The following is a 13,011-nucleotide window of genomic DNA, read 5'->3' as shown; positions in this document are numbered from 1 at the left end:
CTGTGAGGCTTATATGTGTTTTTATTTGGTTACAGCTGCCTTGATGTCTGCAATTTATGAGGAAAACAAGGATGAAGATGGGTTTTTTTTTATTTGACAACAGTGGAGAGAACACATTTGGTGTAAATTCTCAGTAGGCCAATGCTTTGTTCTTGACAATGACAGTTTTATAACTGTCTGAAGTTCCTCTTTTTTAATCTCAGTTGTAAATTTACGCTAGTTTTAAGTATGATTTGTGAATGCTTATGAAATTTTAGGAGACAGATCATTTGCAATTAAATTGGAGAATTTTAGAGTTTAGGATACATCCAAATTCAAAGCCTTGACAACTACTATTTTTAACAAAATTATGTTCTACTGGAATTCTTTCTCTGCCATTTACTCTTGACCCATGCTAATCCCATGGATATTCCATGCTTAACTTTCTTGGCTCCCTTCAAAGCCGTTGTCTTAAAGCCTTCTTTTTCTTTGGGTTTCTTGGTGTCCTCTTTCTTGGCTGTAGCGTCCTCGTCTTCCATGACATTAATTCCTCCAGCACCCCATTGATCAGCCCAGCTTGGTGCCTCACTCGCCATGGATCCTTGTTATCCTTAAAGTCAGATTGTGAAACCAATACACACAATAATCATAACCTTGCTTTAAATGCGACAAAAGCAGAAAAAGAAAATTATGAAAACCATGGCAGGCAAATCTTTGCTTGAAGCATAGATTCTTTGTTGGATTTTCGAAAGCTTCTTTCTCTTTTCATGTATATTAAGCTTAGTCTATATCTCGACTTTGATACAGGAAGATAATAAGAGCTTAAAAACAGTATATATCATAAACAGGATCTACAACAAGCATTTGCAGAAGTAGGTTGACTATATTAAGGTTTTGATGTTGATGAACAGGAGTAATGATAAAAAGGCAATACGAAGGGTTTGATGAAAGGGAGAAGTACGCACCTGATGCTGGTGATGATTAACAACGGCTGCCGAGCCTCGAGAACAATTTGATTAAAGCAGCAGATGAACAATAATGAGATTTCTCTCCGCTCAAGAACCACTGGGAGATGGCTTGGTCGCCTTAATTTGCTTTTAAATGACTTGCCAACTCACTTGTTCCCATCATCTAAAGCAAACTCCATTGTATCATCTTCGTTCGTGTTTCTTTTTTAAAATTATTACAAATAATGCATATTGATGATTATAATATTTGATGTCAAATCTCTGTCCCTTTTTTATTCGTGTAGAGGCCTTTCCCTTTCAAACACCACAATTGAACAACAGTAATATTTTTTTTTCCAATAACAATTGAAATTAGTAGTTGTTTGACACCGATTGTATATCTTGAAAGATCTAAAGATTGGTATTGGGCCATTTTCAAGAGTAGAAATGAGTTGGGTAAAATATCCTGCTCTGGTTTGGCAGCTAATTCCATTGATCTAGCAGCCATGAATTGCTGAATATGGATGCCACAATCATAAAAATGAAAGCAGCTGCTTTGGGCTTGGCTTTATTAAATCATGCTTTTCCATTGGTGTTCTTTTCTAGTTGTCGAGATGGATGCCACAATCATACATAAAGCCAGGCGTGGAAATGCCACAAATATATCAGAGGTAAGAGAACTTTTCTTCCATGTGAAAACAACCTAAGAGCTTAAAACAGCAATAAATAGACAACCACAAATACAAGCAATTGTAGTAGGATGAGGAGCTCATAGTCTCATTATGAAGGCCAAGGAAAATTTACAAAGAACGTCATAAATATACTTAATCACGGGACAAGAACCTCAACAAATTCAGTCCAAAGTCGATGCCAAATTCTAAATAGACGATAATGTATACCTACACAGCAAATTGCAAGTTGCAACCCAACCAAATTAACTTGGAGCAACCCATTTAACCAATATGAATCATTGCACATTTCACTTTGATTTCCTGGTGGACTTGGATTTCTTCAGTTTACTGGACTTGTCATCGAAACTAGTCCACATCCACTAGGAATAGCGAAAGGGTATGTTGAGCTCTAGTACGCCTTGTCACGTCGGACATAGGCACCACCAGCAAGAAGCGCCTTCGGTAAAACGTAGTCATCTGGACACGCTTTCATTTTAGGAATCAATGTAGTTCGGGTGCCATTAGATATAAAAAAAAAATTGAAATGGGTATTATTTTGATAAAATTGCCTAAATCTAACCAGATTTTCAAAGCACGGTAGCAAAGCAACAATCAAAATAAAATATTGTGAAACTTTTCAATCTTAAAGTAAGAGTGAGAAAATAACAATTTAGCCAGCTTTTTTTTTTTGTTTTGTTCATAGTATAGGGACCAAAAGTGCTTTTACCGTCACCAAAAATTTACATCTAGTCGTAAAAGTCGTCGTTTTCTCTTATTCTAACAGGAAGAAAAAAGAGAGAAAGAAACAATAGAGTTGAAATGGATAAATGCATCATTGAAGAATATTAAACAATTCTAATGTTTCTCGGGAAAATAATGGACTGGGGAATCTGAAAGCTGAAAGCCGAATGAGAAAATCCTTGGAATACAAGGTTTACAATTCGAAAATGATCTTAGAAACATGGAAATGCTCAAAGCAAACAAAGAATTGACTCAAAAGCTCAAGCTGAGCTCCCGCTGTTAATAACTTAAATTTTGTTCATCATATCCCATGTCACCCCTTCATGACATTGTGATTCCTTCTTGTTTTGCTAATCTAAAAAGGCCTCGTGTGGCGCCCTCTGGCCCGGCCACACAGAAGAGTGTTCCGTGGGATCGGCAATTCATCTCTCCATGAATTTGCAGGCGAGTAAACCCTGAGGTAAAACTGCTGCCCTAAATATTGCCTGGCCCAGTTCTCAGACCTTATATTCCACATCCCCACGTTGTCCAGAGCCATGTAAATGGCGGTCCATGACCTCGGATACACCTGCACTTGCATTCACTCGAACATATCAACAATACAGGCTTCTTCCAGCTGATGCAAGGATGGAAACACAACTATCTTATATACTGCATTTGATTACCTGAGTAGTGCAGCGGGATACCGTGTCTCTCAAGTTGTAGACTTTTCTACTGGCAGGCGTCCATTGGCCTCCTTCCATCCTGATTCATCCAACATATTTTTTTAACGTGTTTTGGTCATACATAACTTGAACCTAGAGAACAAGTATTGGAAAGAACTTTACCCTACAACAAAGAAGGAATAACCGTCGATATGCCATGACTGCACAGTGTCCTCCCAGTTTTGAAATACAATTTCGACATATTCCCGGAAGTTGGCTGCCATGACAGAAGTCTGAAAGTAGGCATTATTTCCTGAAGGAGGCCAGGTAGGAATGCTTCCGAGGTTGAAGACTCCCGGAATCTTGAAGTAATCTGCTAGTTTTAATGGAGTATCTGGTGGAACATATGAGACACCATTGACAGCATACCTCTGTTTTCCATTATTATAAGGAGCAGAGTTTGCAACTATGATGGTGCGGCTTGGGGTGATCATTCCATAGTGGTAGGAGCCTTGGGGATTAGGTCTAGGTCCACTCGCTGTCAGGTTCCGTCTGGTAGAAGGAAAAAACTCATCAGCAAAATGTTTTTAGATTATATTATAGCTTCCAAAAAAGGACATACCGTATGGATCTCGCCTGCATGACCGATGGAGCAATTTGAATTGTGGGAGCCCCAGGAATTGGACCAGAAACTCCCTTTTTAGAATTGCTGTAGTGAAGAATGGCAGTTGTTGTGAGCACGCGACGAGTGAAGCGGGAAGAGACAACAACATAGTAATCCTGCGGCACCTGATCAGCAGTGACCAAGAAAGAACACGACTGCCCAAGATGGATATCGAAAGAACTGTAGGTGTTCTGAATAGTATGAGATCCTTCAACTTCTATGAGCTTCAGCTTGTGCCCCTGGATCCTAAAGTTAATTGAAGTTGAGATCCCAACATTCGATACCCTAAACCTGTATGTCCTACCCGGATCAACCTTGAATGTGTATCCATTCCACCCTCGACCATTAATAATGAGCCCGTCAGGGAAGGGAAGGTTATGACCACTGTCCAAGAAACGTCTCAATACCTGAAGAAACGAAGATCACTTCAGTATATTCGAAGCAGCGGAATATCAATTAACTCAGGTAGGAAAATAAAGACGGATACAGATTTCTTACATAGTGATTTCTCTTATACCAGTCCCCAGTCAGTACAACAAAATCCCCAGCCGGAGCCGGATAAGGTACCGGGATCTTAGGGCGGCTCCAGATTCTGATGCTACCATATCCTCCAGCAGCCTTATGGAATAAAAGTGATGGGAAGTAGAAAAAGGTACCAATCTGATCTTTTACTTGGAGAACATAAGTGAAGTTTTTCCCCGGTCGAATCGGACAATTTGTGCCTAATGCTCCATCCTGCCATGAGTTCCTCCATTGCCGCACTCCATTCCTGAAGAAACAAAAACAGGGGATGACATCAAATACAAAAAAAAGAGAGCATTTCAATCTAGATTCCTTTAGGCGATAAATGTATGTAATACTAAGTAATAATAAACATTTGGCTTCATCTTGTAATTTGCAAAGTCGCCAAGCTCCGTGCTTTAATATAATGTTCAATATATACGTATTAAAGGAAGTTGCATAGTGAAAGAGATATTAACCCAATATAAGAACTAGGCCGAAGCCCGTGGTCTCATGCTGGTCTGCCTAAATATGCTCAAACTCAGTTACGGATCCACCTTAGTCCAAGGTGGATACGTGTCTATCTTAAAATTCGAATTTTCTTCGATTAATTACATATTTATTGATTGTGCCCAACCAATACAAAAAATTTATGTTATTAGTGCATGTGTGTCCACCTTCAAAAAAAGTTTCTAGATCGGTCACTAACTCGACAGTAGGACATAATCAAGCCCATGCATTTAAATATTTTATTGTGACCAGTTATGCCACAATTTTAATATTTAATAGACGAAATAGGTAGTGGTAAAAGATACCTTTGGTAGTCGGAGTGAGATCCGAGTATTGCATATAGTAATCAAACACGAATACTAAGAAAATGAAATTATAATACCCTTAAAGAGTTATTAGTCAGAAAAAGAGAGATTTTTAATCATTTAACCATGCTTGGACCATATCGTTAGAGAATTTTTAAGAGATTGCCTGTGAGGGTTAAACCAACAGAAAACCAAGATGTCAAAAGTAACCATGCCATCTCGACCCCACTCCACATTATTTCTAATATGGACTTCCATTCCAAAGGATCAAGGATAAGGAATGTGGATATGCTCATTCCATAGACCAATATTATGAAGAAATACATCGTCTGATCTATCTGAAAGGCATTGACTTGGCAGCATATTGAGAAAATGTTAAGCTTTCCAATGTTTTCACATTTAATTCATTCCTTGTAAATGCTGAAGTGATATAAAGGGAAAGGAAGAAGTTTACCAAGAGACGAGGAATGGTTCATTTAAGTAGTTATAAACACTGATAATGAGATTATCATTAGTAATTGCATCGATGTGAGGCCCTGGAAACTGCCCATTTATTAAGATCCCCTGTATCACATTTTAACAAAAAAAAACAAAAATCAAGCATTTCCCAAATGCTAAATTATAGAAAGTAAAAGCATCTCACTTTCAACAACAAAAAATCAGAAGAGAGATAGAGAGGTACCTGCTGCTTAACGCCGAGAGGGTAAACATCACCGTACGTGACTTTCCAAGTGAAATACCGATAAGGGTTTTCTCCATTGACGCCAAAAAATAAAACACAAACAATGAAACAACTAAGTAGAAGCTTGTTATCTGCCATTTGCTTTTCTACTAAAGAATACAGGGAACAAGAATGCTTTGTTTTGCAAGATGTTAAATAATAAACACAGATCTAGAAAAGAGTAGAGTCTTTAAGGCAACATTGTTTTATCTTTCTCTAAATCTGTCTTTCCCTCTTTCTTTTACTTTTAGAATGGAGGGAAGGTAGAAGTAAAGCTTTGTTTTGTATTCTGATATATAGGCAGAAAGATAAGTAGTTTATAGAGGGTTACACTGCATTTACAAATTAGGCATTAGCTGTCCCTGGGTTCCAACGAAATACGGTCGAAAGTAGAGAAACAGTGGTCCCCATTTCAATCATGGCTATTACCCTTCACGTGGGTTCAAGTTGAAGTGTAGGCTTGATGTTTGACGGTTCATGATTTGGATTTTAGTTTTTTAGTTTAACCCTTGAAAGCTCATCAAAACTGGGATGGAAACAAATCTAAGCTTGTGATCATATGGAAATACTTTAAGTATAGCCTGTCGAGGCACATTACACGGGTCAGCCACAATCACGTGCAAGCTTGGAATCAACTAAAACTTTCATGTGACCCCTGTCCGAATTCTCCAACAATGACTTCTGATCCATCTTCAGTTTTCCACGCACTGCACAATTAACAGAGTATGGCCAAAAGAAAGCATCATTATTAGGAAGTCATTTTGCGATGGGGCAAACAGAGGAGATATCAGATTACCAATTAGACTGGGGGAATTTTTTCTTTTTCAAGCTAAAGAAAGCTAACTAGATTCTATAGTTTATAACAAGAATCAGTAATCAATGATGGCCACTGAGTTCCAAAAATCCATAAACAGCCTTCCCATGTGGTTTTGATAAACAGCCTTCCCTGCTTGAACAAGGAAATGTTATTCCACGCCCTTTTCCCACCTTCCAATCACAAAAAGAACCCATGTGATTCTTCCAGGTAGAAATTGTGCACCCGGTCTTTCATAGAAGTGACCTTTCCCCCAAATGTATCCCTACAAGCATGATTTCTAACTTGGAAGTGCAATATTCCCACAACTTTATTTTCTGATAATTGGGCTTTATATTTTAAAACCTAACTACTTATGCTTAAGCAATAAGTTAAAAGTAAAGAATATTAAGTTGATAAATTACGCCTTGGGGTCCTTCACTTGGCACCTTACTGACTAATACATTGTTGTAGACTATGGTAAATGGACAATAGTTGGAGACTAAAATATCTGATTCTTGCATCGAAGGAACTTGATCAAAGGAAAACACACAAACAATACCAATGCTGAATGTCAAATATCCTCATTTCCGATTTTTCATCTAAAATAGTTCGACCACGAGATAGGGCTGAGCACTTGTATTACTACGAACCACTTATAAAAGCCATGAGAACAAATTCAAATCCATTGAGGGGCAATGTAAAACTAAAAACAAATGTTGATTAATGGATGTGGCGACACTTACTTGGGTCGGTGGTAGTTATCATGGCCACACCCTTAAAGTCGCAGGAACCAGAAGCTTTCCCTTCCTTCTGATAGTAGCTATCGAATGCATAAGACGCATGGTTCTTCACATTATTAGGCTGGTAGCAGCTCTCCCCAGGTTGACTCTCTGCAATTTGCCCTCCCAGGACCACAAGCCCAGTCCAGAGCTGTCTGCAATGTCTTCGAATCAACTCCATCCATTGCAATACAAAAGGTCTGGTTAGTTGTATCATTTGCCAAAAAGGTCCCACTTCCTGATACATGAAGCAAATTCACTGGGGTTGAATTCAAATAAAACAATCCCCAATTTGCCTCCAATGTTGGGGTGACCTTAAGTCCTCATTGAACAACTCATATATATACAAACTGGAAGTAATTTCTGGATGCGATGGGGTTCCGCCGATCTAAGACATGCTTGATAAGATTCGAATTATAGGTATCTGCATTATCTTTAGTAGCATAATGCTCTTTCGAGTCCCCCTTTGAAGGCCACCCACTCTCAGTAACAAGCACCACAACATCGGTAACATTTAGATTCTTCATAGAAACATAGGCAGCATCAATTATGGCATCCAGACATTAGTGTAATGCAACAAAGTATTTGGATCAACCATTTCTTTAGACGGTGCCAATGGCTTAAACAAGGAATTATCCAAGGGAACCACACCTTTATTCTCCATAAACACATAATAAGGATAAAGGTTCATCATTAAAAAAGACCCAGTTGTTGACAAAAATTGAAGCAAAGGTACCATAACTGAAGTCAAGCATTGGTTAAAGCGGTTTCAAAAAACGGTCCGCGACCGCGATTTCGTCCGCGATATAGCGGTTTCGCCGCTGTCCGAGTTACCACGGCCGTAATAGCACCCACGACGACCGTAATAGCGCCTGCAACGGCCACAATCACAGTAAATCCGAAATAACCGAAAATACGACCGCGATTTGAAACCTGGGTTAAAGTAAGCCTGAGAAGGAGGAAAGGTATCAAGAATAATGGAAGCTGCACGTGGAGTTGAAACCTTGATTTGAGTATGCAAATTTGCAGCCACTAAAGCACTGTAAAGATACTGAATTGCAGGAAGCAGTAAAGGAGCCGAGGACGGCACGGCCGTTAAAACCTCATCTCCTACAGCAATACCAGTGATGAGTGTTTCCGGGTAGTAAGCGACTACGTTTCGACCGACCCAAGAAGCCGCCGTGGTGTTGGATGACCCTATTGCCAAAAGCTGGTTATTTGGTACACTGATAATAACCCGGATCTTTGTCTTCGCCAATGCTTTGATTATATCTTGGTTTGCATCATAAAGTCGAATGTGCGAAATTTTTTGCACTTGAAAGAATGAAACCAACTCCGTTGGTGACAGCAGATCTGAGACATCCGTGCCTAAGTTAACACCCACAAACGGTTCTTTATCTTGCTCTTGACTAAGCTGCTTAATTTCTTGGACTAAAGTTGACGAGTTTGCTGCAAAAAAATCATTAAATTAAAAAAATACTATAAAAATTAAGCCTTTATCCGTTTTTTTTATTTCTAATAAGCTATTTCCAATTGGGGTTTTTGAGACATTACCTGTACAAGGAACTGTAAAGCAGAACAAAATGCTGATGATAGAATAAGTGGTGAACTTAGAGTTCGCCATTGAAGAGGAGCTTGAGCTTTATTTCTACATCCTCTGCTGGAGATCCTAACATTATCTTTGCAAGCTTTCTATTAGTGTTCACTAGATTTAGGGACTGTTTGTTTAGATTAAGCATCGAATGATTAAGAGGTTATGTATGAATTAACTCTAAGTGTGATATGTTATTTGATAATGATTCTGAATCATTTAGAATGTATTTATGTGTTGAATCATTCAGTACTATTTGATTTAGAAGTGTTTTACTAAATCAGTCAATACTAAACCATTCAGAAGTGAGAAATAAACACGCTGAACGTTAAACGGTTCCATTCAGAGCCAAACAAACAACCCCTTAATTATCTTGTAGTATTTATATTGTTTCTGATAGGGATCGACTTTAGAGGTCGATACTATTAGGGCTGTAAATGAGACGAGACAGATCGTAAGCTATTCGAGATCGACTCGATCAAGGCTCGATAAATACTCGGATCGAATGGACTCGACTCGAGCTTAAGTTCTTAACGAGCTGAAACGAGCTACTCGATATTTAACTCGAAAAGCTCGTGAGCAGCTAAAAAATATAATATATTAAGATTTTATTAAAAAATAAATAAAATAATATTAATATTTATATTTATGTATTGATTTTTTTTTTAAATACAGTAAGATTTCATGTATTTAAGGTTCATGTTCGAATTTAAGTTTGAGAGTTCAATCGAGTTAAGTTTAAGAAATTTTTTTTCATTTCGAGCTGCTCACGAGCTTCAGTTCAGGATTTCAAGTTCGAGTCGAGCTTGAAAATTTTAAGCTCACGAGTTTTCGAGTCGAGCTCCATTTCAGAGTTTTCGAGTCGAGTTCAGCAATACTCGAACTCGACTCGGCTCGTTTACACCCCTAGACACTACAATAAGAAGGAAGAAGGGTACCGACATTTATCAAAAGACTGGCAAATTCAAAGAGTCTTTTGGGGGCTTAACTGGTTTTCTCTGCTTCCCCAATGAGGTTTTTTTTCTGGTACCGTCCATAATTCAATTTCTAGTCTCACATTTACCAGAATACCCCTTTGAGCCGAAAAATTAAAAAAATTTCGAGAGTTTTGCCCACAGGATCAACAATAACACATTCTAATTCCGACTCGATTGTTCTCGTTTGGTGAGCGTTACTTTGGGGAAAGTGCTAAGGCAATAATGCGGTAATTAGAAGCAGAGGCGGGTGAGGAACTGTGAAGGGGCGCCATTGTAAATGAGGTTCGGTGAGTTTGAGATGTTTATTGAATGCTGATTAAACAATACAGGCTTGCGATTCTAGAGAGGCGTTGCAGCAGCTCGCATCGTTTTTAGCTGCTTTCTTTCCACCGTCGGATAATGCTTCTTCAAAGTGTTTTCCCCCGAAAAAATAGGTTAAAATACCGATTATAGACCGGACTGTAAGTAAAAATGAGTAACTTAATTTTTTTTTTATTTTGAGTTATTCGAGTTAAATTATTAAAGTTATTCGAGTTAATTTAAAATTATTGATTTGATTTTCAAGTCGAGTTGAAATTTAAAAATTTTAAATTACTTGAAAAATAAAAATTTGGCTGACTATTTTGACTGTTTTATGATTTAGTTCATGTTTTTCTTATTCTTTCAATTCCTCCTTCATTTTAAGTCAATTTTTTTATCAAATTTAAGCTTCTCCTAAACTATCGTAGAATACATATGTTCTTTCAATTCTTTCTCTTTTATAGTATTTTTTAATTTAATCATTCAATTTTTCATGATTTTCTTATTTCTTCAATTCATTATTCATTTTAAATCCATTTTTACTAAATTTGAATCACATGCTCCTATACCACTATAGAATACTTATGTAATTTCAATTCCTACTTTTTACTAAAAATATACTCTCATCTTATTTAGTTCATTAACTTTGTATTTTACTCAATTTAATATTTTGACTGCAATTATTTACAAATTCTTTCTTGTCATCAATTCCTTAACTCTTTTATACTCTCATCAATACTTTACCTTCAAAATATTTTCTTTAAAAATATAATATTATAAATATATTTTATAATTTTAGATTGTATTTGATATATTAAATAACATTATTATAATGTGAAAAGAATATGAATAAATAAATATATATATCTTATATGATTAGAGAAAATCAAAAAAATTAGAATCAATACTTATCATAATACTATAAATAATTATAATAAAATTTGTATAGGAACTCGAATAACTCGACTCGACTTGAAAAAAAAATTCAAGTTAAGTTCAAGTTATAAAATACGACTTGACAACTCGAATAACTTAAAAAAAAATTACTCCACTCGATCGAATGTTCACCTCTAATAAACGAGAGAAATCAAGGATTTTGTTTTAGAAACTGAAATATTTTTTGAGTTAATTGCAACATACATGCCCAAACTATGACTCTTATATTAAATTAGTCCCTAAACTTTTGAACATTTTAATTCCATCCCTAAACTATGACTCCCATTCTAAATTGGTCCCCAAACTTTTGAACATTTCAAATTCATTCTCAAACTATGATATTTATTCTAAATTAGTCCCCAAACTTTTGAACATTCCAATAATATCCCCCTAAATCATTCAAAACTTCAAAATTCAAATTAGAATATTTAAAAGTTTAGGGATTAATATAGAATGAGGGCTATGGTTTGGGGATGAATTTGGTATGTTCAAAAGTTTGGGGACTAATTTAAAATGAAAGAATAGTGTGAGGATGGAATTAGAATGTTTAAAAGTTTAAGGATTAGTTTAAAATGAGAATCATAGTTTAGGGATACATGATGCAACTAACTCTATTTAAAAAAAAAAAGAATAGGTATAGTTTTTATAGAGGTTTAAATAACTAATCTTCCATTGAATGAAGGCTTGAATGGAATTTAATTTAATTACTAGTAATTTTTAAATAAGCTGAAATTGCAATGATAGTATTTAATCAAGGGATCAATGCGTCCACAATCACCCATATACGTGATGAACAATTGGGTGGGAACAAAATTCCGGAAGAGCTAAGACAATAATGTGATGAACATGGAGGATACCCCCAAGTATCAAACGAAAACAAAACAGCATCTCGTCAGCTCAGGTACACGAATACACCATAACAAGCAACTAGTGAGTCACGAGCATAATTCACATGTTGGGGTTACAAATGTCTACGAATATTGTATTATTTTTGCTTTCACGCTTTAGATATTAGCATTTTAGGGTTTAACATAATGTACTCAAATGTTGAACGATTTTGAAACGAAATGAATTTTAACCGTACACGATTTATTTAATTTTTAAAAGTGTAAATTACAATTTTAGTAATTGAATTTTACTCTCTTTCCTATTTTACTCATCGTACTTTAATTTTTTTTTCAATTTTATAATTAAACTTTATATATTGAGTTTTTTTATCACTTTTATGTTAATTTTAAAATGGGGGTGATAAAACATAAAATATTAACCACTAAAAGGCCCCACAACAATATCTCTTTTGACCTTTGACAGCACAAATTAACTTAAAAATATCCTAATTTTAATCAAACCGATTTAACATGACTTTCTCTTCGGAGGTTACACCAATTTCCTGAAAGACTAGATGAGATAGCCACACACACAAAAAAACCATTGTAATATTACCTTTTCTTGACCTTCACCGCTATGGCTCTACAATAAAATCTTCCAGAATTCGAAGCTCCTCTAATCTCAATGGAGAAAGTGTTTTGCTGTTGTAAACTAATCTGACAGTAACTAAAGATTTATGGGAGGTATCTTGAGATTGATTACTCAAGAATATTTGAGCATGACCTTAATAAAGGAAAGAAGATGATAAAAATGAATTACAAAGTGAAGAGAATGTTAACCATTCTTTTATTCAAGCAACCTATTTTGAATTCTTGATACATAAAACTTGCATCTCTTTATAGTAGAAATGTTTAGGTTCTTAACTAATTCTTAACATACTATATGTTAAAATAATAGCAATATGAGCAAAATATTCTTTTCTCTCATTGGAAAAAAATAAACCAAAACATGGCTTATATAAACAAAAGCTAAACTAACTGCATAACCAACTTCTAACTACTATTAACAAAGCCTACTCATTTGTTATCTCAACACTCCCCCTCAAGTTGAAGGATGAAAGA

At 36.0% G+C, this 13,011-nt stretch overlaps 1 protein-coding gene and 1 pseudogene across 1 annotated transcript; both read right to left on the bottom strand.

Annotated features, from left to right (window-relative positions):
• Positions 1 to 2,556: 2,556 nt before the first annotated feature.
• On the bottom strand, positions 2,557 to 5,797 carry LOC120132077 (L-ascorbate oxidase homolog). The gene is made up of 7 exons (XM_039148936.1): positions 5,645 to 5,797; positions 5,417 to 5,526; positions 4,145 to 4,415; positions 3,605 to 4,053; positions 3,166 to 3,534; positions 3,004 to 3,082; positions 2,557 to 2,906 (listed from the first exon to the last, which is right to left on the bottom strand). Exons 1-7 carry the CDS (start codon positions 5,780 to 5,782, stop codon positions 2,694 to 2,696), a joined length of 1,629 nt encoding a protein of 542 aa, XP_039004867.1. The 5' UTR covers positions 5,783 to 5,797; the 3' UTR covers positions 2,557 to 2,693.
• A 92-nt stretch (positions 5,798 to 5,889) lies between these two features.
• On the bottom strand, positions 5,890 to 8,935 carry LOC120132179 (annotated as a pseudogene).
• Positions 8,936 to 13,011: the final 4,076 nt, after the last annotated feature.

The sequence above is a fragment of the Hibiscus syriacus genome, unplaced genomic scaffold, assembly GCF_006381635.1.
Source record: "Hibiscus syriacus cultivar Baekdansim isolate YM2019G1 unplaced genomic scaffold, ASM638163v2 tig00000132_pilon, whole genome shotgun sequence".
Lineage (NCBI taxonomy): Eukaryota > Viridiplantae > Streptophyta > Magnoliopsida > Malvales > Malvaceae > Hibiscus > Hibiscus syriacus.
The sequence above is the reverse complement of the archived record's forward strand: the minus strand, read 5'-3'. Positions and strand labels throughout refer to the sequence as shown.